The 26931-nt window shown below is 37.9% G+C and overlaps 1 protein-coding gene across 1 annotated transcript in view; it reads right to left on the minus strand.

Moving 5' to 3' along the window:
• Positions 1-2012: 2012 nt before the first annotated feature.
• Positions 2013-26931, minus strand: part of chsy1 (chondroitin sulfate synthase 1) — a 60515-nt gene continuing 35596 nt past the window's right edge. The window contains exon 3 of the mRNA XM_084110343.1: positions 2013-4870. Coding sequence (XP_083966469.1) covers positions 3275-4870 — 1596 coding nt within the window. The 3' untranslated portion in view covers positions 2013-3274. The remainder of the gene's footprint in view (positions 4871-26931) is intronic.

Genomic DNA, 26931 nt, shown 5'->3' on the forward strand with positions numbered 1-26931 from the left:
GATCGTGCATTTGCTGTGGCAGGGCCACGACTCTGGAACGCCCTGCCTCAAGAGATTAGAACGGCCCCTACCCTGTCTGTCAAGTCTCTGTTAAAAACCTACCTGTTTTCTTTAGCATATTGATCTCTATTCTTAGGTTGGTTTTACTATTTTATATTTGAGTCAGATACTGTTTTGCCACTCCTGTTTTTCCATTCTATATTTGAGTCTGATACTGCTTTCAAGTGCTTTGCCACTTCTGTTTGATATTTTATATTTGAGTCTGATACTGTTTTGCTAATCCGGTTTTAAGGTTGCTCTTAGCTTTGCTGCTTTTATTTGTATTTTATGTGTTGGTATGTAGGTATTATTTTCTTATTATTTATCTGGTTGTTCTGTAAAGCAGTTTGGTCAGCCTAGTGGCTGTTGTAAATGTGCTATATAAATAAAGTTAACTTGAACTTGAAAACCCGTACAGAACAGAATAAGATCTCCTGATAGCATTGATTTTGTGGCATGGAGAAAAATAAGTTATAGCTTATTTGTTTTAAATTGAGTAACAGTCAACAGCAGAAAAGGTAAATTGATTCAGGCGTTTCATGAAGGTGTTGCTTGTTGCCCACTGCAGTTTTGGGGCCTTATTTAATTACCTGGAATGTTTGCCGGCCACCATCCATTCCTCTTTTCTGAACTCTACTACCTGGTCACAACTTGGCAAGTTACTTTTAAATAAATAAATATTATATATATATATATGAAGAGTTCAGATGCAAAAGCCTCTAAGCGCCATCTGAAATTTTCCTCTAGAGTGATCATTTTTATCAAGCGTGTATATTTAAGTTCAGTAATTTCACTTAAATGACAATTAATAGGTCATTTTCATTGCCATTTAAGTGAAATGACTGAACTTAAATATACACGCTTGATAAAAATGATCATTTTAGAAGAAAATTTCAGATGGCACTTAGAGGCTTTTGCATCTGAACTCTTCATATATATATATTCATGTAATTTTACTCTGGTAAATGATTAAATACTTCAGTCATTTTCTTATAGTTGCTGCTGTTTGAGCATGAAAATGTCTGCAATGTTCCAAAACACAAAGTAATTCCAAAGGCAGTTATTCTCTATATCAGTAAGCACTGTTTCTGAACTCCCTGAAACACCTCAATTGTTGTCTTGAGTTTTCTTCTGGGAACGTACTTGTCACAATATTCCTCATTTAAATAATTCACACCCAAGGCATGTGTTAATATCGTGTTGAATCTCGTGGTATGGTAAGGGGCTTGACATTTCTAAAACATGATCAAAGCGGTTGAGCAATCACAACACAACTGGGTCAGCCAACGCTTTTCAGAAGAAGGAACTTCATAGAGATTGGAACTAAACCGAGCATTACAGACAGAATGGGACAATGTAAAATTGTAAAACGTTCAAGCATGAAAACCTATTCTAGTAGACCCCAAAACCAAAATCAAGATTTTGAAAGGGCAGAATATGGCCACTTTAAGCTATTGAAAACATTGTTTTATCAACAAATTCAATTGTTCTTTCCTGTCATGATGATGTAAAGCCAGTAAATCTGATTTTTTTTTTGCAAGATATTGGAAATGATACCAGTAAGGGACTGTTTATATGGAGAAAAATATACTTATACAAAATACAACATTTTTGTCCTTGTCGCTTTGGATAAAAGCATCTGCTAAATGCATTAAATGTTCATAGTCCTTGAAGAGTCGTTTCACTGCAAAAAAGTTGATTCAGATAGAATTCAAAAATACAAGCATGTTGAAACCTTCCTGATTTTCTTGCCACACAGACATCCATTGTGCATCTGTTTGTTTTGGGGTCATCGACAGCACACCACAGATGCTGCTGGTAGATCTCAACTGGTTTTGAATCTGCAACATTCCTTTAAAAGTTGTTTCACTGCATTTGGAAGCTCTAATAAGCAGCTTTAAAAGGCAAATAAATTGGGCTAAAACCTAAAGGCATGGTTCATTTTGGTTGACAAAACAAAACATAAATCAACACAATTTTGATAAACATTTTATTAAATATAAAACATTTGTCCCAGTTGTATGGGGGCTAACAGAGAACTGAAGTATGAAAACTCCCCAAAGAAGAAGGAAAAAAATAGAAACGACTACTGTGGGAGATTGGTCCGCACATCAGAAGGCGAGGCGGCGGTTTAGGCCGATTTCCCTGTGGAGTGCATGGCTCGATCACAAGAGAATGGCCTGTATGCAACTGTATAAAAAAATTAAATAACGAACAGGAGCAAACAAACTCGGATCAAATTAAATGAGAAAATAGTTTTCATCATTTTTGTTAAGTGGCTTGTCGTCGACATACTTTCATAGAGCTGTGCAGAATAGAAATCTGGTCATTGGTACCTGCATCCTATAGTACAATTCATGTGTTTTTCCTGCTCCACCTCCTTGTGTTCGGACAGACACATACACGCAAACACACATACACAAGCACGCTCGAAACAATTATCACCTACAGCAAATGTGCAAAAAAAGTCTTTGGTAATCAAAGTAATTCGAGATAGGGAGAGGAAAACGTACAGGAACGAAAACACTATCCATGACAGACGGTTATACAATCTCTAATGTACACAACCTCAGTCCGATATCTTACGAGACTGAACGTTCAATAAATTAGACAGTGGGAATGAATTGGAAAGATCTACATCCAGCAGTTTCATTCACAGAAGTCAATAAAATAAATCATAATCAATGGAAACAAAACAGTGTTATTATGGATCCCCCCCAGACAAATAAACTGAAAAAAATAAACGAAAAAGAAAAAAAATGAAACTTTTGATCAATGGCCCTTAATTGTCACAATTAAGATTGTTATTTTATAGATCACCTTTCCCAAGTATCAATCACTTGTTCAAAGCTCTCTGTAAACATTCACAAATAAACATTTACCATTTGCCAGACACCACATGTTCCTGACCAAACTCCTCCAACTCCATTGCGACACATTTTCTGGTGAGGTACACAGCAGTCTGTCCGTGAGGTGCCATAAATATAATGCTCAGTATTAAATTCGTAAAATAGATCTCTCGTTGTTGCTCCTCTTACGTCAGTGTTCCTTATTTTAACAATCGGTAATGCTGCTAAAAAAAAAGATTGAGTCTGAAGGTGTCTTCCTGCTCCTGTACAGTTTACAAAACAAGTTATTTCAAAATATATCCACAGAAGTCTTTCCTGTAAAAAATAAATAAGGTAGTTAAAAAACACCATAAAGAGGAAGACAGATGGGTGTGTGCTTGCAGGGTCTATTCTGTCCTCATTGATTCGTTATTAGAGTTTGAGATCTTTTGGAAGCCGTGGTTGTTCTTCTCCAACCACAGCTCGGCAAGTTGCTGCGTGGAGCCGTGCGAGGATGCTTTGGAGCCCAGGCACATTTTGTACTGCTTGGGATCTAGGTTGGGGTCGCAAACCACGGGGTGGTGGACGTGCACGATGCCAGTGTCCGTGCTGCGGAACAGCTTGATCCCGGACTGGACGAATTTGTTAAAGAGGTCCACGTCCTCCAGTCCCCAACCTTGGATTGAGACGTCAAAGCCACCTGCTTTGACCAAGTCTCCTTTGTAGACACAGACGATCCCAAAACCGTAGTGTCTCCACAAGCCCGTTTTGGATGTGAACACGTAGTGGTTGTCGCTGGGCACCTTGCCTGCGTAGACAACCTTTGGGTCGTACTGGCTAAAGATGATGGGAAAGTACGTCTGTTCCCCAAGTATGGTGTTCCCACGACATCTGGTCAAGAAGTCGGGAGTAAACAGTAAGTCCACGTCACAGTAGAAGAGCAAGGAATCATTGGTAAAGTGGGCCGAGCCGACCTCCAGGGCCAGAGCACGGGAGAAAGGGCCAGAAACCGGCTTGATCTCCATATCGGCTTTTGGATACTTCATGTGATACTCTCTCATGAGCTCGATCTGCTTAATGCGCTCCGTGTTGTTGTCCGTGCTGAAAAGAAGAATCAGCAACTTGACGTTCTGGTTGGGAATGAGGCAGATCTTCTCAAAGTTGGCCATGAAGCGCACAAAGATTTCGTAGCGTCCCGCCAGCGGCACAAGGATGTTGATCTTCTTCTCTTTGGGTTCGTGCTGTTCAACGCCTGGGCCGCTCAGCTTGAAAGGGACAAGCATCTTGAGAGAGTTGGACAAGAAGGACAGTGAGTCTGAGTCCTGGTTGATCCTAGCAGCCAGCACTCGGGCATCCATCTCCTCATCTTCCAGGAACTGAATTTTGCTGAAGGTCTGCTGAAGATAAGCGTGCCTCCTCACGGGCACCGTCATGGTCTTCCCCTTGTGCTTCTTGTACAGCAGCAGCAAATCCAGTACGTACTCTGCCCCGTACATGGGGTTAACCCTTCGGTATCCATACTGGATCTCTTTGAAGTCGATGACTCTACCTCGCGTCTTGGCATTGGCGTTAATCATCTCCATTACCTGCATGATGATGTCGTCCAGCGCCATCTTCTGTGAGGAGTCGATGCCTCGACGTGGAGGCTGTCCGTCCGAGGACGAGAAAATGTACTTGCCCGTGAGGAACTCCCATTCTAGCACCTCCTCACGTTGGTGGGGATGAAAGCGCATGAACGAAGGAGGCATGCCCAATTGGAGGTCTTCCTTGTGCACCTCAGTGTTGCTGTAGCGGCTCATCTGCACAATCTCGCGGTGAAGCTGGATGGTGCGGTGGCGCAGCTCAGCGATCTTTCGGCTCAATATGTAGCTGTGCAGGCGATACTGGTATGGAGGATTCTTGTTGGGGTGAAGGGTTATGGCCCGGTGGATCTTGCTGTTGTGGAGATCACGGATGTAGCCCTTCTTGTTTGGCTCGTAATTTTCATAGAACAGCTGCTGCATCTGGAAAAGAGAAAATGAGTATTAATCCCATGGGTATTAACATATAAATGTCTCAATGTCATAATAGCTCAACTGTGCAATGATGCAAAAGATATATCATTAAAAACTTGTTCACAATGTGTTTTTAGAAAGGCTTCTTGTACCTTGTTCCAATTAAAGGGCCAAACTGAAATGCAAACAAGCAAGTCTGCCTTAAGACACAGAAGGAAAGTGAGACAGACACAGAGAAGGAAAGTGGCCACCAGACCAATCATGACATCAAAAGCAATACCGTGACATGGGTAAGATTACAGTACAAGTCTTGTCTGAGGATTTTGGAAGATGATACTATCACTATCACATAGTCACAAGACCCGACTGACCCATTTCTATGCCAGTCCTGTAAAGTGGTTCATATACATATATACGAACATATATAATAATATAAAAAAATATTTGCCGAATAAAAAATATAAGGGGTGTCCAAACGTTTTAAAGGGGGCCAGATTTGATGTTGTAGACACAACTGGGGACAAACCTTCTCCTTCATTTAGGGCTCCAGACTAACATTTAAGACCAGTGATACTAGCACCTGATTTGGTAGCACCACACAAACAGTAACATCCGTAAAAATGTAACAACCTAATTTTTAAAGGGTAAAATGTAATTTAGTCTTACAGAGTTACAACTATACTCTTATTAAAATTAACCACAAATATAAAAATATATAGCAATATTGACACTTCAGAGTGATTAAATGCACAAATGAGAATATAAAGAGCGGGAGGTGCTTGATATTAAAAAGAGTTATAAGCGCAATCTATCCCGAAAAGGAACTCTGTGCGGTGCTCGTTGACTGGCACACTGCCAAAGTAAGCTGCCTCTGTCAGAAGGCGATCATGAATTTGAGATTTGCTCTATGTTAAAAAGTGTTATTAAGCATAATAAGCAGTCTCTCAGGCTGAACTCAGACTCTCATGCTGTCTCAGCATTCAATCGCAAATTCAGTTCTCTTTCATGTCTTATTTCACTTGAATGGTCGAATACACACACACACACACACAAACAATTATGTCAAAATGTTGCAATCAAAAAGTTAACAGTTGGGTGTAAACCAGATGTGTATCAGTATAATTGATCTGTGCGTTTGGTCTTAAAGTGACAGCAGCCACTGTTTCATTAATGTGAATCAAACAATAAAACAACAACTCTTGATTTTTTTTTAGCTTTAATAAGAATACATTTATATTTAATTGAATATTCAATTCAATATTTTACTAACAACTGTACTAATTCTTACTACATGGTAAATAAACCTATTGTACCTGAAAAACTTAAATTGAAATTAAATTTTTGTTGTTATATTGTTTTTGTCCAATTGTTTGTAATCTGCTTCATTTTTATTATTTTTAATAACAGAAATGAGATCAAATAACGCATAATAACTATATTGTGATATATCGTTATTGTGAAAAAATTTCTCATATTGTGAAATAAGAATTTGGTCATATTGCCCACCCCTACTGTTAGTAATGATAGAGCAGTTGATAATTGTCCATTTTGAGATAAATAACAATTTTGTAAGTGCTACTTTCATTTCATCAATAGCTGCCATTATATTGCATGTATTGTGTCATAAAGCTGGTATTAAATGATACCACAAAGACAACAACAACTCAAAACCAGTTACGTTCTCCTCTACAATATCCTACAAGTCCGCCTAATCATTTGTGGACCAAGTAATAACCTGTAATCATTGAAGGCAAAAACAAGTAGGCCTACTCCTAACGCCTGCTCTGCTGGCTCTGGTTGAAAGGGTAATAAGGGTGTGAGAGGAACATGGTGCCAATAAGCAGGTTAGAGTGACCTGAGAAATCTGAAGAGCCTGAGAACGTTACTCCAGAATAGTCAGGATTGTTGGAAAACTTCATTATTAGCCACCCTGTAATTATCCCAACTTTGGGTCACTTGCTTATTCTTAAGGCACTTCATGACTCATTATAAAAATTCCATGACGGCTACTGATGTGATGAAGCCATTCATTAATGTTTGGAGAAAATAACATTGTGTGGCGTCTAGAAATAGAAGCAGAATTCGAGGTGCGGTCAAACAGTGAAGTAAAACTTGAAGTGGAACTAAAGTTCAGTTTAAACTCAAAATTGGTCCTCGCATGCCAAGACAAGGCAAATCAGTGTTGTTAACAAAATTATAAAAACGTCTCTTTGCCCCAAAGCAACCACTTACATTTAATCATTTAGCAGATGCTCTCACCAAAAACCACTCACAGTGCATCTTTATTATAAATGGTTCCCAAACATTTTGACCAACGAATTTCCATAACCTTTCCACGTGGAATACTAGATAATATTGCACTCACAAAGAGCAATTTACAGACAAGAAGATTGTATATTCACAGAAACAGAAATTTCAATGACTTTTGAAATGAAATTTTTGGAAATCACTTTTCCAGGCCTAGAAAAACCCAGGTTTTCCAGGTTTTTCATGAGTGTGGGCTATAAAAAGAGTATGATGGGTACTATATTTCTTGTCAGTGGTTGACATGCCACGGTGTTCTGAGGTTTTTTTTACATGTTGTCATGTGGTTGCTAGGGTGTTCTGAATGGTTGCTAGGTTGTACAATACTTTATAACTGCTAAAAACACACCACCAATTGACCGTTCGCAAAGACCCGCCCCCCTTAGTTACTGTCGCTATGTCCGACAAGCTACGCCGTTCTCATGCCACACCATGTTCTCATGCAGTGAAAAATACATCGCGGAGTAGAGAGGAGACTGACAACACGCTGACAGACAGGACAGAGCAGGTTACTTTTCGGTTACGTTTGATATTAAACATATTAAACAAAGTCTCACCTTTCAAATTTGGTCATTTTTAAAAAGAAATTTTAACAATAAATACCGTTTTGTTGCTCTTTAATGTGCCGTGACAGATCGCTGTAGAGCATCAGTTAAAGCTGCTCGTGAACCGATCATCTCTTCCTTCTAGTTAATTTATAGCCTCAAATAAACATGAACAAACACAAAAAGGAATGTTGTTTTAACCACAGAAAGGCGTCAGTACACTCCGTTTTTCAAGTTCAAATCCTCCTATGTTAATCTACTAACTCTCCTGACTGCTTTGTCGGACAAAATGGCGGATGGCGAAGTATGATTGGTCAGATCACCTGTCAATCAAGCTCCCTGCGAAGGGTCAATTAGGTCATGAGATGGATTTACTTTTTTTTTCACAATACTCTAGGAAGTGTTTCCCATCTGCAGCTCAATGTACTTCAGTTGACACAAATGAAAACATTTAGACTACGCTGACATTCAGATAGCAGACATGTCCCTGCAATTGAGGATGCCAGAGAAATGAACTCAAGCTGCAATCGCAGCATGCCATGGAGCAAATGTGCCATTGCAGTGATAGGACTGTCATACGACGTCCTCGAGCCTAAACAAATACATTACAATCAGACACAATCACTTCATTCCCACAGATAAATCCACACAGGCATACATGACAGCATCAGCCTGTTTTTTGTCAGGGCACGATGGGTTTCCATTACTGCCTATAACAGTCAGCTAAAGCGAGAGAGTTTGTATAAAAAAATAATAAAAAATAATACAAAAAACATACAAAAGGAACAGCTCATCCAAACAATTGAAATGTACATCATTTACGTGCTCCCATGTGAATTATTCCTTTAAACCAAAGGAAACGCTTTACATATGAGAAAAATAATAATAATTTGAGCTATACAAAGAGTCAATAAATAAATACTGTAAATTAATGAATATATAATCAAACATGCAAGTACAGATCCTATCTCTTTGAATGGGGGGGGACATTAAATTCTCCCCAGCCATTTACCAAGCTTACGATTAAATTTCATATTTGAAATCACTAATGAATTAAGTTTCTAAACACTCAAAACATTACAAATTTTTTTTTTTTTTCTGGGACATTTTCAGCCAATGTGCATGTGCAGTCCTAAGTGCGCGTCTCAGAACACTGTTTGTTTCTATAGCAACCGGAGCTTTTAACGGCAGCTGACTTTACCAATCAGCGATTGGCTCATTTATTTAAAGGCGGGGCTTATTCCGCCATATTGTGCATTGTACTTTCTCCCATTCATAAGTAATAGTGCGCCATCCATATATCTAAAATCTTTGTTTACATTTAACAAACTGTTTACAAACAGCAAGAGAGCGGGAAAAAAAGAATTAGTAGTGCACAAAAGAGCAGGAAAAAAAGAATTAGTAGTGCACAAAAGAGCAGGAAAAAAAGAATTAGTAGTGCACAAAAACAGAGCGTGTCCTAATCTGACACTCAGCGCTGCCGGTGGCATGAAGACAACAGGATCAGTGTAAAACAGCTCAGAGATGCGACATCTAAACACAGACAAATGTTGGACTTATCCTGCAAAAGGTCAGTACGCTGCCTCAGTTTCCCCTTTAAACACACCGGGAGTTTTGTTTGGCATAGGAGCCAATGTTAAAGTCAACATGAAATCAAAATTGACCCTATTTACATTCTTAATAAATCATTTAGTTGAATATCTTGTTTGAAACGCATCAGGTTATGGAAGTAAAATGTTTTGTTAAGTGTTGTTAAAGGGTTTTCATGCAGACTTTTAACATTTTCCATTTATTTCTTTAACAGCATTGATTGATTTTGACATACAGCTAATTCCCATGGTCCACAGGCTCCACGGCAGATCTGTTATGACAGACCACCGCTCCCGAGTGTTGGGTGACTCAAGGATTTGTTCCGGAATGGTAATTAGTGTGGGAATGTACGGCAAGTGAAATCTGACATGGAGAAGCACATCCTGCCACCTGAGCATGTGATGCAAGATTACAGCTCAAATTCAATCCGTCTGAACTGACAACAGCTCTGATAACAGAGCAATACGACACATTAGGCTTGCTGGTTTTAAATTGCAGCTGGTAAGATAATGTGACTCATTTCTCCTCTTTCGCAACGGCTAACTTCATTTAAGGAGCTTCATCATTTAAAATCAAATATGCACAATCACCGTTTGTGATTTTGACATTCAAGAATGCACACTGTATTACAGTTAGATTACAGTGTATTACAACACTGTATTTTTGGCTTGTTTACCAGTAACAGGGTTATTATAGGTAACTAAAACTAGAACCATAAAAAACTTTTTTGTTATTGAATAAAATAAACGTTAACTGAAATAAGTCTTATTTTTCTTCTTTAAGGCAAAATTTGATTTCAAACAGCCCCTCTGGAATCATTACCTTTTTTTTAAATCTCTGTATTTCTCTTTTTTTTGCATGTTAATATAATTTCCAGAGAGCCCGTCTCATACTGCAAGTAGAGCGAACGGCCAGGCAGTGATGCGTGGCAATGTCGGTCCTGTGACGCAATTAATCAGCCTGTGAGTGCGTCTGACCGGAGAGGGTCTTAAACATGCCAGAGCCAGTGGGACTACACTAGGATTTATCTGCTGATGAATAAGCAACTTCACAGCTCAGCCAGCCTGAAACACAAGCAGAATCAAAGTCATATGTGTGACGCAACAACGAAGAGCTCGTCCCCTACCGATCCCAGGCAAAAAAATAAGATCGTCCAACTGAACTGTAACATTTGCCAGAGTTGTTAACTCAAAGCACTGTGAAGTAAAACAATGGTAATTCTTTCCACTATTTAATGGGAAGCGATTACTCCTGATGTTAAACACGTGTCAAAGCTGATTTGATGGCTGTGCTGGTGAGCATCAAAAACAGATGGACGGTTTCTCTGAAATTTCTGATGCATGATGGTGCAGCACTGGATGGAAAAACTATTTGTTTACAAATATATTACGTAAAAAACTACACTGAAACAATTAAGGACAAAACAGCACATGTCAGGGAAGATACTGCAGATACAAAGTATTTCCGGATTGATAAATTTATAAAATCGATATAAATGTTCAGATATGAGCAAGACCGAAGAACATCACATTACTGTGTATGAATGCAAGGTTGTTAATGGGAGGGTAATACTACATGTAGAACTGTTTTCCAATGCCACCTTATTATAAAAACCTTAACAAATGTAGGTAACTATGCAATAATGGAACGTCTTTTTTCATCAGCTTTGAACAGAATATATTTTTGCATTATTTATGTAAACAAAAAAAACAAAACAAAAAAATAGTAATGTAATCATGGCCAAAGCCTCCTTCTAACTGTCATTTTCGAAAAGCATGTCGTAAGAAATTGAGGCGAACAGCTACACACTTGTAGTGCAACTTGGTGTATTCTCCATTTACCGAAAAGTACAAAATAAAAAAGGTTCAAATTTAAGATGAATGTTCGTCAAAAGACATCTTACTATGCAAAATAAACAAATAAATAAAATGTTATCATAATAAATTTCTATGCAAATAAAAAATAAATATGTAATCATGAAATTCTAACTGGCATAATAAATGTCTATTGATAAAATATATAAATGGTAATAAAAAAATAAAAATACATTAGAAAAATATTATTCCACAAGAACACTAAAATTCTAAAACTTAGTTCAGTTAACAAAACAAAAACAAAATGTAATCATGCATACAAAATACATAACCATCATGTATATGTAAGTGAAGGGAAGATGTTGTTGAAGTTAAACCGCTCAAATTAAAAATGAATCTAACAATATTAACATAATAAAATTGTCTCAGAGTAGTGTTTACTCCCACTTCCAGCACTTTTCTCTTGACACTCTCATCTCAGTTCTTCAAGTCGGGTTGCAGGCTGCTTGCGAGAGGACGTGAATAATGGTGATTTCACCACTCCTGTCTTTGTATGATCAATGTTTTTGGTCTGGGCCTGAACTGGCACGCTTTATCTTGCGTTTAAGAACGTTGAATAAAAAACACGTCATCAATCCACATTCAAAATCATCATTATGCAACACACACAATGACGCAAATGAAGCAGCTTCCTCTGCATCACTGTGAAAAAGGCTTGTTGACTGAGAACAAGAAATGTCCTTGAACCAGAAAGAGAGAGGGAGTGTGGAATGAAACCGTGAGGAGATGCCAAAGTATCGTCCGTCTGGTTATGGAGGTCATCGGGTCTCATCAGCAAAGAAGAAGCCATTCATTTGACCAGAAAGTTACGTGGTCACAGAAAAGAATTATGCAAATTGGTTAACGGTATAAAAAGTGCTGAATGCAATTTGTATGATGCAAAAACTTCTTTTTAAATTGAATAACTGAATTACTGCTGTCGTGATTAATAGAAAACTAATATAAACATCCCTTTTAAACAAAATTCTGTTTACCAAAAGCTTTCTGCAGGAAAACACTAATTTCAAAATAGCGAAGACTTTCATAAATAAATCCCAATCTATTCAATGTTTACGCAGTCATTTGTTAGATTTAACTTGCCATTCTTTTCAATGTACTTAAATTGATAATAAAGTATATTAGACTAAATGAAAATAACATTTAAATTAATTTTCTTACCATGTAAAACAAACAAATAAATATAATCGTACCTATGAAATACTAAATAACATACTACATTTCTATTATCAAAATAATAACAATAAATGAAAATGTAATAGTTTCTATGAAATAAATAACAGTCCATTTCTATTAAAATAATAACAAATAAATATATATAAAAATAAATCATACCTATGAAATACTAAACATACTAAATTATTATTATTTAAATATGATAAAAAGAAAAATAAATAAATTGTACCATAATTACTATGAAATTATATTAAAATAATAATAATAATAAATTACTAAAATAAAATGTAATCGTACCTATGAAATAAACTAATTTTATATTATTAAAAACATCTTTTACGTTTAATTTAACTTCAGCCACGATGGAACAACAGGTGAAACCATACGAAATGCGTTCACCTCAAAAAGTAACCAGTTTTAATAAAAAGCCAACAATTTGTCCATCAAAGCCCTTGAATCGGACGACTCTGGGCAAGAATCGGCCCCATTGACATGCCGTGGGAGTCTGTCACAAAGGACGGTCTCAGAAGATGATGAAGGGTGAGCAGAGGTGGACGCTTCTGTCATTGCCCCCTTTATTGGATCGATTCATGGAGCTTGACACAGATATTCAGCTCTGATAATTGGCCTCATCCAACACCTGTCAGCTGAACGGCTCCACGCAGAGGAGAAAGAACAGCGGAGTGGGACGTTAATAGGTATGGATTCTGTGAGCGCAGGCAACCCGTCAAGGTCTCCTCATTAACATCTGCTGAGGTACTCGGAGAATAATCAAATCTGGCTACCACTGAGACTCCAGTGATGTCAGGTGGTGTAGTGATGTACCGGTGTGCTCTTTGACCTTCCTTGACTGCTGTGGTTAAGCGGGGGAAACCGGCCTTGACTTAGGCTAAAGACAAACACGGATGCTGGAGCTAACCTCTGGAAAGCATCATGGGACGTTATTCAGAGATATTTGAGAAAGACTGTATGGTGTGGTTGACACTCAGTGGGGAAGATGTTGAACGTCAGGAGGTTTTAAAACACTGAGCATTGAGCAAGTTCCCACATCCAAACGTCTTTCGTCAAAATCATATTTATTTAATACAGATTTATTGAACTGTAACCAAAACAGACCATCTAGATGCATGAGCGCATGTGAAGAATGGATAAAGATCAAGTCAGTCATCACCAGTCATATGAAAAAGGCTCCAGTTTCCGTCATAAGTGTTGTGATGACAGGAATCCAAGATGGGTGTTTCCCCCCTCTGATTTCTATTTAAGTCACAATAAAAGGCCTTTCTCTTCCCAGAAACTATGCATGACTTATCAATGATAATAAGGAACCAGACTTTTAGGTCAGCATATGGATGACAGGCACGTACAAGACACAAATCAATAAAAGATTGCAGTTGCAGTTTAAGGCATACAATGTCATATGTTGATCTAAGAAGTTCAAGGACAGTAATTTATTTCCATTTAAACCAACAAATCAGCAAGATATAATTGCTATTTTTAGTGTTTTTATTCTATATTGCCTATTTTACAAAATCTTCGAATGTGGCACAATCAGAATTATTACAAGTCAGAACTATTATAAAACTGTTTTATTGTTTGGAGGATCAAGCTTTAGAAGCTATTTTTTCACTGATGCCAAACTATAAAACTCTATAAAAATGTATTTTCCAGCAAAAATAACTAAAACTACTCATACTATGATGAAAGGTTTTATTCATACAGCCTATTTTATTCAGTATTTCTTGGCATTACTTAATCACAAAAAAGTTTTAATGTTTAAATCTTGATCTGAAGACGCTAGAGACCAGACAAAATAAAGCAGATGCCTTTGTGAAACAGTTCTGACATTAAAACGGGCCAGATTGGTGTTCGATGGATAGGAAAACAAATCAATCAAGCCCTTATCTTGTTCCATGGCGCTTATCAAGAGAATACAGTGAATACAATACGGAAGCTATCAGTGGAGATAAGACAGCACTGAGAAGAGCCTCCTGAAGAGACTCTAACAGATGCCACGCTGCACACCGGCTACTCAATAACAGTCACATACACACACACACACACACACACACACACACAGAAACTATTATACCCCTTGGCCAAATTGCAGCCAGGGACGATTCAGACCACTCGACCTGAGATTGGGCCTTAGTTCAATTAGTACATCTAAATAGCTTTTATAAACATGCCTTAGAAAAACACATTACTGGTGTGCATTTTGAGTCAAAACATTGCCACTGACATATTTTAAGAGATCTCACTGCAAGTTGCTTTCAGTTAAGACAACTCAAACATGCATTTTAATCTGGGAATAGACTTAAGCCTCATCTGTGAAACTGGGGGTTAAAGTGGTGAAATTAAACCAGCATTATTGGCAAGGGCTGTCCTGACGTCTAGTCGCATCCGGCCACTTAAACTCAAGACCTCATCTATTCAGTCGCAGACTCATTCGCCTCTTTGTTCGATTTTCCTTTGCATTACTTTATTAAGAAAGCTTTTCATTCTGCACCAAGTGAAATTGTGTTTGCAGCAAATGTACTATTACAATCCATTTCCAAATGACTATAATACAAAGAAAACTGCCTGTCCGCTGACAGAATGTATACTGAGGCTGGCACTTTTGTCTTTGGATAATTGAGTTACAAAGCTCTTCAATTTGCAATAACCAGCCCTGTTCCTTGGTGGGATGGTGCAGTAAGCCATACCCCTATAAAGTCAGATTTCCGTCTCTGGCAGTAGCAGCCGCTGCAGAGGGAACACTAAATCTAATAGACTGTGGGAGTAAAGGGAGATGGCGTTAAAAAAAAGTAAAGAAAAAGCACTAATTTGGAAAGTCTGACTTATGAATAGAGGAAATTCCATATCAACACAAGGCTAGGATTGAACCTCAAAGTAGGACAGGAAGTAGAGGGAGAACAGTAGCGACCCGCTTTGTGACGGCCAACATTGTCCAGTAATTAGAAAATGAAGAAAGAAAATAAACTTGTGCCTGGTGTGGATTTAAAAGCAGCATTGCAGCATAGAAATCAGGCCAGAGTCAGACCAAAACAAAGAAAAGCATAATAAATAGTTAATAATGCCTTCGATGTAAAATCTAAAGGGGAGGGGGACAACATTTTAATTATATAAAATGTTAAATATGGTTATATTTTGCATAAAGAAAATGAAGCCTAGTAACCTATTACAATCTTTTGCATTTTCAACAATTAAGGATTATATATATATTATATAAGTGAAGTGCTGAGGAACCCTAAAGCCCAAATCTTGAGCGAGGTGCTCTTTGGATGAACCGGTCAATTCTGAAAAGCTGCTGCTTCATGCTTTCAGAATCTCAGCACATCTGAAACCCCAGAGGACTCAAGAAAAACGTGCTGCTGCTGCATGGCGGACACACACCAGAAGGGCTCATCTTTGATATCTCTATTTGACATGGCTTCCATCCAAAGACAATGGTGATGTTGAGCAGCACATGATAGTGACGGCTGTACAACACAGAGCCACTCAGCTACGCTGACTCAAAAACACAAGGAGATACCAAAGAGCACATATGCATAAAGAAGATAACCATAAACAAAACATGCAGGGATAATGTACAGTAAGCCAGCAAAACAAACCGTGATGTGAAGAAAAAGTGTCTTGTATCACCCTAAAGCGGTTTATTTTGCAATAACAACCGGAGAATTGTAGGCTACATTTTTAAGCTCATTACACGGCAAGTTAAATAAATAAACGCATGGACATGAAATATTGATTTGAGCTGAAATTAAAACATTGGCAACGGTCAATTATGCAGTTAAGTGGTCCAATCAGAATCCAGTATTTCAGAAAGCCATGTAATATGCATAATCAAATTGTTGCAGCTCTAAAATGAGTCTTAAAACAAGCACACATACACGCACCCGTCCTGCACAAACTGACATCTTATACCAAAGACTTTAGATATACAAAGACAGAACACTCATATTACTTATGAATGGGAGAATATGCAACACACAATATGATGGAATTCGTCCCACCTTCTAAATAAGAGAGTCAATCGTCAATTAGTAAAGTCATTGCACCACTGCAGCTGCTATTAAAAGTTTCCAGATGCCATAGAAAAAGTCAGTGCAATTTATGCTTAGGACTGCACATGCGCATTGGCTGGACAAACATGAAACAAAAGGTTTTTTATTGCTATTTAAGGATACAACATTTATGGAACATTTCATGTCAGATTTTGCAGCTGATTTGAAATGGGTTATTTAAATGTGAGATTAGCAAGTAGTTTTTGAGATTTCAGTGTTTCCCCATTCAAGTAGATAAGACCAGTTTTGAATGCCCAAAATAGATGCCTGGAGCAAAAAGCCAAAAGGCTTTCCTTGAAAAAGACTTTGCTTATACGTGTCATGCTGAGAATCATCCACTGGATAGGTTAATGAATTCACATTGCTGTTGCTGCTGCTGCCTGCCACAGGAGGCGATGCGTTACAGCAGTTTTACTGCCTAACTGACTCTCAGCCGTGGTAAAACTGCTGTAACGCTTTACCTCCTGCAGCTTATTGTTTAATAAATAGAAGTGTCTCATGTATAAGAGCTTGAGCACAGGTCTGTATACGCTTTCATCAGACACTATCTGAATTAATTTTGTTCTGCACGGTCACACCGAACAGCAAAGCCAATAAACCAGCTGCCAAGCTCTGTGTGAAAAATGACAAACAAGAAGAGCTGTATAATAAGTCATAAAACACTGAACAGTCAATGTCCGTAGCCAAGCACAGGGGAGAGCGGGGCAAACTATACCACTTTTTTACTTCAGTTGTCCTCTAGTAAAGGACAAATTAGATAAAGGTAAAACAAAAACATCTAATTGTATCTCATAATTGTATCTATTAATTAACATAGGAAAAAAGCATATATATTGCATTAGACCACATCTTCAATTTTGGGGGAAATGCTTTAATAATTTGCGTCAATCTTAAGGAAATAAATGTATACATATTATTGGCAATGTAATAAGTATGATAAAAAAAAAAAAAAAAATGAATGAATACTTTTATTCACCTAAGACACATTAAATTTCTCAAAAGCAAAAGTAAAGACATTTATAATGTTACAAAAGATTTCTATGTCAAATAAATGCTGGGATTTAATTTCAAAGGAAGGGAGCAATGACCAAAATCTTCTCACACAGTAAAGGCCTATTTATACTTCTGAGTCGAACTGCCGCCGTAGCTACGTCGTAGGCTGTCTGTAGCGCGCGTACCCTACGGCGTACCCTGACGTGCACCTCTCCAAAAATGTAACAACGCGTCAATTCTACACGGACGCAAGCGCTGTGATTGGTGTGCCAGAACCCCTCCCTCGGGGTTTCACATGCTCCCTAGGTGCGCGTCAACGCGGACAACGACGCAGAAGTATAAATTAAAACCAACACGTTGCCTACGCCGTATAGGCTCCGGCGTAGGTCCGACGCAGAAGTATAATGAGGCCTTTAGGCTAAATTTAGTCCTTTTTTTTGCGGAATATTCAACCCAAAAATGTTTAATGGTCCTTTATAGCAAATTAATGTAGAATTTTTAAAATATATATTTTTAAGAGCTTCCCAAAAAAATGTTTTATTAAATGTATATTCATGAACATTTCTATTTTCCAGCCCTATCTTGAAATTAAACATCTTGCCATGATGAAAGTGAAAAGAGTGAAAGAGCAAATTAAAGGTGAAATGTATAGAAATTATATTTATATTCAAACAGAGGAGATCACGTTCAGTCAGCTTGGCAATAATTATTTAGACTTAAATGGCCCATCATTTATATGATTCAGTGCAATATAGACACATTAAACCACAGTGAGGTGATGCAGGAAATGAGATAACACAGTACAATGGTGCATTACATCTACATTTCATGGTGGGCTGAGGCACTATGCAATAAACTCAACAGTTCAAACTAGATTTATGAGACCATTCAGCAACGACTCCCTTTCCTTTTTTCCCTGTACAGATGAACTTCCTGCTTTAACTGTATCTGTGTTTTCTTTTAGCCTACAGTATGTTAACTCACGGTCTGACACCTCTACTCCAGAGAGAACGATAGTGCCGAGGAAATTCCTTCACTGACCGCAAGTTGGAGCGTCCCACAGCCTTCATTTCATTCCTGGCCTGTTCGTCATGGAGGTTTCTTCATGATGAGCAGCTGAATTAATGAAATCTGGTTAGGTGGGGTCTGGGGTTTATAGGCCAGATTACTCAACATGTGATACGAGGAAGAGGGGGAAAACCTAAAACCTTGTTATGATCTTCAAATATATAAATAAACAAATAAATTAATATTTCCTCTCTTATATATTTGTATATACACAACATACCCTCCAGAATGGTTCAGTAGACCTTGGCAGTGAAGCGCCCATCATGCACAGTTATGAATGATATTGCAGCCCAAACCATCACTGGTCAACCCCATTGCGTCACTCTGGGCATGTCACAGTCTGGGTGTTAAGTCTCTTTGGGGCTTCTCCACATCGTAACTCCCACGGATGTGGGAAAGACAATGAAGGTGGACTCAGAGAACAATACATGTTTCACATTGTCCACAGCCCAAGATTTGCACTGTTGGCACCAGTGAAACCGACGTTTGGCATTGGCACGAGTGACCCAAGGTTTGGCTATAGCAGCCCGACCATGAATATTGACTGTGTAGCTCTCGACTAACAGTTTGGATGGAAACAGGAGAGTCAAGGTGGCATTTAATTCTGCATTGAGTTGGGTAGCTGTGGTTTTGTGTTTTTTGGATACAATCTGGGTTAGTGCCTGGACATCCCTTTCAGACACAGTCCTTTTTCATCGACAGTTACTCCTGTTGGATATGGTTTGTCATACATGGTGGTATGCCATGTTGCTCGGCTTATTCAACCTTCACACTCTGGTCCTACTGAAGATTGGCCACTAGGTCGAGCACATATAGGCATGATACCTCCAACACTATATTAGCCAATGTTTCAGTTTCATTGACCTAAAATATAAATATTAAAGGTAAAATCGATTTATCCAAATCAAAATTTTGATTGGGCTCACATTGTTTATTTGCATAGAGCCAAACTTCGTTGTATCGCTTACAGCTTCAGGCGCTCAGGTTGCCTCATATCGCCAAGTCTCATTGAAAATGAATGACTTCAGTTCAGTGTGACACTGCCAACAAGTGTGACAAATCAACAAAAAAACTAAGTGCAAGACAACAACAACAAAATATAATGTCTGACTGCAGAAAAAAATCAGCCTGGTAGAGAAAGGTATGTCTCATATTTATCCACATCTAGTAGACAGGGTGAACAGGCTTTATGAAGAGTGTTGCTGACATACAGACAGGACTATTCCTCCCTGAACTGTGGATAACAGTGAGAGAACTGTGCAATAAAACCAACCACACCACTGTCTTAAGAGGCATCAGCTCTAAGCTGCATTACGGTCCAATGAATATGTAAGACTTGAGAAATTAGATAAATGCCAGGCAGTCTACTTGAGGAACGACGACCACTCCCTGAGAGAACAAAAAGACCATTTGAAATGTCTCAGTGCAACTGGTACAAAAGTTTAATTCCCAAAGAAGTAAAACAAAAGGTAATAAGGTTTTTAAGAGTGTATAGATAACTGGCACACAGAGGAGGGTGAGTCTCTAGACAAATGGCCTCCTACTCCCAAAAGGTGTAAACTCTGAATGTAAATTCCCATTGTTAGCAGATGTTTCCATGTGAAAGAAGTTTCTGTCTATATAATGAAATGCAACTAGAGGATCAGCGCGATTCTGTAACCCAGATCAGCCCGTGATGCGAAGTGTCAAAACACTTTGCATCATGTATTTTATAATGTCAAGGTATTGCGTCTTCTCCCTTTATTCCAGAGCATTTGATGTTTGTATCTATTATCTTTGTACTGATTATGAAATTGGCATGATACATTTACCTAACATAATAAATTGTAAACATTTGATTTTATTCTAATCGACTGACATTATTTTCAGTAAAGAGTTAAAAGGAATAGTCAAACATTCGCTCACATTTAATGAAGCACAGATATCATTAAACCCTTTTCATTTATGGAGTCAGATGAAATAACGAGGTAATTACATATGAGAAAATCTGTTTATAAAAATATGTATTTAATTTAATAAAATTACTTTGCCGCGAGGAAAGACAGTAACACGCAGAGACCTTCCCCGCTGACCGGATGCCTCCATTGGGCCGATTGAGCGCAGGCTTACAAAAATCTGTCCAAAAACTTTAAACCCACTCGCCCACTGCACAAAGACACGCTATTCAATAACCTAAAATCCCTTTTGTTCCTCACAGTTTTTATGAAGCTGAAATGCTTTAGACAAACAGAGAGAGGGAAGATATACCCATAAACCCATGGGAACACCTCTGTGTGCGATATATGACGCATTAACCTTTTGTTGTTGCATCTCTGAAGTGTTTGCACAGGATACATAGTATGCCATAAATTGCTGTGACCAAATGAACAGAGTTGGGTGAGGAACACTTGATACAGGGACAAATATCAGGTTTTGTCTCTTAAGTAATAATTCACCAAAAAAAAAAAAAAAATTCTCAGTTTAAAATGCAACTAACTCTAACTTTAAGTTACAAGGTAAAGAGGCTATGCTATACTGTGAATATAGTGTAATGTAAACACAGTTTAGTATAAACACTGTTTTATTAATATGTAATTTATTAAAAAATAAATTTTGCAAATGAGTATTTTTAACAACACATTGTCATTTGAACAATGCCAGTTATGATAGTGATTTAATTTTCACAAACCTTAAGTACACAAAACCGGTTTAATTTCAAAACTGAGTCTGACATCACTGAAAGTAACCAATTCAATGAAAAGAACCAGCTCACAAAAGTCATTTGTATCAGACTTAACTGGTTGCAATGTTTGGTTTTGATTCAATGAAAAGAACCGGCTCATAAGAGTCATCTGCTCATGGGATCAATTCAATAGAATGATGCATTTTGTGGTATACATGCAGTCTTTATCTCTTCCCATCCAATTCAGATGCTGGTAAATATGGTTCGTTTTGCCGGGGTGAATCATAAAACATAGCCTCAAGAGCCTTGTTGCTTTCAAATACTACAGACACAATTTTCCCATCAAAACCTCCATGAGGTATTAACTAAAGTTAATAGTTGCTCGAACAGGTGTTTTGTTCTCACAGCTATATAGACCAATCAGGATCTAGAATAGGAACTATCCTTTGTTGTATAATTCAGAGACAGCTGAGAAGTGAATTCACATTGCTTCTCCTTTTATAGCTGGGCGGCACACACATATAAAACCTCATTCAAACCTTCCAGCGAAGACCAGGATTCAAAAGCCACCCTTAAACAACGCATTGAAGTTAGCTGATATTGTCTGTCCTTTTTTTATTGAGGGTAGTAATTACAGTCTCCGGGAAAGTTGTGGCAAGGCCGTGGCACACTGGCGCTCTGTTAGCCTCGATCGAGAGGTGCCGCCCATGGAAAGCAGGGAGAAGTGAGGACAGGAACTGGATTGTGGGTGTTTAGACAGAAGTTGCTGGGAGGAATGAAATGATTAAAGTGAAACAAAGAGGGAAATGGAGTTAAAAAAGATACCCAATTACATATAATCTGTTTAAAGGGTTAGTTCACCCAGAAATGAAAGTTCTGTCAGTAATTACTCACCCTCATGTTGTTCCAACCCCATAAGACTTTGGTTCATCTTCGGAAGACAAATTAAGATATTTTTGATGAAATCTGAGAGCTGGCTCACTCCTTCATAGGCTGCTAGGTAATTTATATCTGCCAGCCCAGAAAAGTTAGTAAAGACATCGTTAAAATAGTCCAAGTGACTACAGTGGCTCAACCTTAAAAGTTGATCAAGCGACGAGAATACTTTTTGTGCGCAAAAAAACAAACAAAAATAACGACTTTATTCAACTATTCATTTTCTTCTGTGTGGGCCTCTGAGTGAGTTCATGTGACAGCTTAGGAGAATGACATGGAAGAGAAGAGATGGTTGAATAAAGTCGTTATTTTTGTTTGTTTTTTGCGCACATTTACTATTCTCGTCGCTTGATAAACTTAAGGTTGAGCCCTTAGTCACTGATTATGTATTTTGAGGTAAAAATGGTGTAATTTTAGTTAGAATATCATTATGCATGACTGTAATAGCCAACAATGGATAATTTACTCCAGATCATGAAAATACATTTTGTCCCTTTGTCATATGTGTTAGTCTTTTCTATGTAGTCACTATTTTAACAATGTCTTTACTAACTTTCCTGGGATGGCAGATATCGATTACCTAGCAGCCTATGAAGGAGTGAGCCAGCTCTCAGATTTCATCAAAAATATCTTAATTTGTGTTCCGAAGATGAACCAAAGTCTTACGGGGTTGGAACAACATGAGGGTGAGTAATTACTGACAGGATTTTCATTTTTGGGTGAACTAACCCTTTAAGTGCTTCTGTGACCTAAACAACTCCCAAATTCCCACAATCAGAAAGCATTGTTTTGGAAAGCACAGTGCTAAGTTTATAGAATTGAAGTGTAAACCATGGGAGGACCACCACAAATGGAAGTTGTGTTTATATAAAGCTGTAAGCTGGACAAAGCTGGGAGATTATAGCTGTCACTTACCAACACACATACCCAAGTGTGAAGGGGTGATGAAATCATATCACAAACACAGCCTCACTTTTAGCTACAGATTCTGTATGTGTGCCCTACAACAAACAGCTATGCTGCCTTGGCAACTAACTGAAATAAATACGGTTAAGATGAAGTACTGAACTGAACTAAAAATAAATCTAAATAGAAAAGACTAACAAATATGATGAAGGGACAAAATGTATTTTCATGATCTGGGGTAAACTATCCATTGTTGCCTAAATTATGGCTATTACAGTCATGCATAATGATATTCTAACTAAAATTACACCATTTTTACCTCAAAACACATAATCAGTGACTAAGGGCATGTTTACACCTGGTCACTTCATGTGTTTTTACTGATCGGATAGCTATCTGATTTGTTAAAATGGTTTGATTTACACTTGGCCACATAAATGTGTCTCCTCCGCAAAGCGAATATAATACCGATCTTCAATTTCTATGCTATGTGCAAATTTAACAGAGTTCACATCAATGAAAGCAAAGAGAGAGCGGTAAGATAATTATTCTCACTACTTTTCATGAAAAGGATTGTGTGTTGAGCATCTGCAACATACTTTCAGGTTAATTTGCGAGTTGGCTTGCTGAAAAGACACTCAGCTACTCCTGTGTAAAATAATGACTGTTTTTGTACAGGTTTCCCAAACACTTCCCCCATCTGCCATTGGTTAAACAAGCAGATGGCAAAACTCACAGCATTGGTTGAATTAAAGTTACTGAGTTGGACTTGTCGGGTTGCTTAAATGCTACAAAAAAGTATTTTAATTTAAATTCTTAAACCATTAGAGAATTAATCCAGAGAAGATTTGAAGTAAGATTTGAATTAAAGTAACAAGAATAATTTATGCTACTGCTACATGTTACAACCACTGCATACTTACCGGCTAGTTGTATAATAGAATGAACAGAAGGTTGATTGAAACCATGGATATGAGTTGATTCCTCTCTCCAAACCCACATGTCAGGATATGAAGAGTGCGGCCTGTTTCACACATTCTACATCTGTAGTGTGTAACGTTGACAGCATTTCTGCTTCATAACAGGCTCCATAATGAAAACAAACCGTTTTCAAAAATGCAGCAGAAATAATGTGCGCATTGTGAACGCTGCAACATGTTATTATGGGCAAAATCAATACTTGCAGATGCAAGATGAATGATCCAGGCCTGCATTCTTTTCTTCTAAGACAAAGAGAGTTTTATTTAAAACCATTAGCCTTATGTCGTACAGCTGAACAGTAACTGACACACTGTACAGGCAAGAGGGCAGCTAGACAGGCCGCTGTTCTGACAGACAGGTGGCTGATGGGACCTCAAAGGTTTTGCTTTCAAACAGGACTGTTTTGGTCGGGAACGTCTTAATGACAACCCACCATAATCCCAGTGGCAAGTAAAACAACTGCAGCACAACTCAACAGATGTGCAGGTGTCGCTGACGTTGCTGCAGGGAAAGTTTAGTCTCCGTCTGCATCCTGATGAGTCAGTTCTTTTATGTAAATAGTAAAGAGATAAAAATGTTTTACTACACACTGGGCTTCATTCGAAAAAACACAAGCAAAACCAAGTTTACTTAACATGAAAATAAAAAGGGAAATTAATGAACGACTGACTTCCTTCCGCTGGATCCTTCTGGTTCAAAAGCAAAGCCTAATTAATCGAATTAATTATTGACGTTCATATGAGCCTCCGCCTTACGCAGCACAATGAGACCCTCGCTGTGCCTGACGAAGGAACTGCAAAGGCCTGGGCACAACGTGAGATAAGCTTCTTTTCTCTCCTCGTGCCTTCTTCTGACCTCCCGGGAAGGTTAATTGCAAATTTAATTCGTTGTAACAGAAGCCAGTAAATTTCAGTGCAGCAGCAGGCAAATAGTTGGCCAGTGGTACACGGGGAGTTTTGGGGACAGCTGAGTGTTTCCAAACCATTTTCAACGAGTGAACTCAGAGTCCTAGACCACAAGAAAGGAAAGTGGTCTTTAACGACTGGGAAGTCAGTCACGCTGAAGTAACCGACTGTAACAATGGAAACATGCTGGAATGACCTCACAGCTTCCTATGGAGGAGGAAGGAATATAGACGTGCCGCTAAATCACCATTAACTGTTACAGAGAAATATGAGGTGCTGATATTTTGACAGATTTAACATGTAGAGTTGTACAAAACTACATATTTTCATAATTTACTAGTACAGGAATTCCTCAACTTTTGTTCAGCAAAGCCATCTGGACCTACATTTTTACTTTATTTTAATTTATATTTCAGTTATTTAACAACACATTTGCATGTTCACGGTTCTCACGGTACTATACGGTGTTGGGTGTAACTCATTAACAAGTAATTAATTACATTTCCATTGAAAAAGTCAAGTTAGGGATTACTCTTAATTTTTCTGTAATTTAATTAGTTACTTGTGATGTGATTGCATTAAATACTGTATAAACTATAGAACATTTCTATATAAAACAATAGTATAAAAATTTAGCGACGAATGATCAAATGTATGTTCCAGTTCAAGAATAATTTATGCAATTTTATATGATTTATTTGAAAGAAATAAAAGAGCAGAATCACGTCACAATGCAATACTTTTTAAAGAGTAATTAGTACAGTAATCTAATCTGTTGAAGATGTAGCTAGAAGCTATTAATTAATTACTTTTTTAGAGTAATTTACTTATTTTGTTTTGAAAAACAACATTCCATTCGTTCTTTTGATCAAAAACAGCTAGAGAGCAAAAAACTCTCTGAAGGGTCTCAAGAGATTTTTTCCCCCTTAAAATGTTGCATTGATCAAGCAGGTCTAAACAAGCAGAAACTCTTAAACACAGTGTTTCTTGTGTGATCAGAACTGCTTCTATGAGGGGTCATACTTGACAGAAGCTTAACAAACGCAGGTTCTCAATTACTGTTAAGCATTTGACAAGAATAAGGACTTGAATCATGACATATGCACTATAGGGATGTGCCCGAAGCCTGTATTTGAACTGGATAGGCACAGAAAATGAGTAATGCATTCTACTGAGTTAGACTAGGCTTGCTGCAGTAGTCGATTACATTACAGTTTTATTTATACAGGATTATTTGATAAATAAAAAGTTCAAAAGAACAGCATTGATTTGAAATAGAAATGTTTTGTAACATTATACTTTACTATCACTGTGGTCTTTCTTTACTATCACTGTTGATAAATTGAATGCAATAAAAGTATTCATTTCTTAAAAAAAAAAAAAAAAACCTTACTGACCCTAAACTTTTGAACTGTAATGTATATCATGAGGTAGTTGGTGATACTCTGTCCTATGTTAAACTTGACATGCAGTCTTAAACACAACTCTCATGCTTCACAACAGCCAAAGATGCATCTATGTAGACTGTTATAAAAAAAACGCAGACTGCATTGACAAATACTCAACAGATAAACTGGCTCACTCTCCATTGAACAATCATAGTCCACACAAACACCAGAGACCTAGTATGTATAATAATGTGAAAATTGCTCCCAGCAGGCGATTTGAAGTCCACCAGTAATTGCCTTGTTGAAGGCAGTGGATCCGTTACACATGCGGTGCTTTGATGGCTGCAGCGGCGATGCTTTAAAGACAATGAATTAAAAGATGCAGCTTCTCAGAGAGGATTTTAGCATACTGTAGAAGCATGTCCAACTCTCCCTGAGAGTTGAAATACCACTAAACAACTAAACTGTAGATATTAACCAACTTTATTAATGGACATCTAGTCCATTCCGAATTGAAGAGTTGCTGCCCTTGGATAACGCCAATACATTTGTCTTCCTTGAAGAGATGTCAGCCTGGCAGTGGATTAAGAAATAGGACACATTACGAGGTTAGATGACTGATAAGTAACTGGATTCAGTCACTAAGAACAGCATCTCAGAACCAGAGCGCTTATTAGCTTT

This window comes from Abramis brama (genome assembly GCF_963993115.1).
Source record: "Abramis brama genome assembly, chromosome: 3".
Taxonomy (NCBI): Eukaryota; Metazoa; Chordata; class Actinopteri; order Cypriniformes; family Leuciscidae; genus Abramis; species Abramis brama.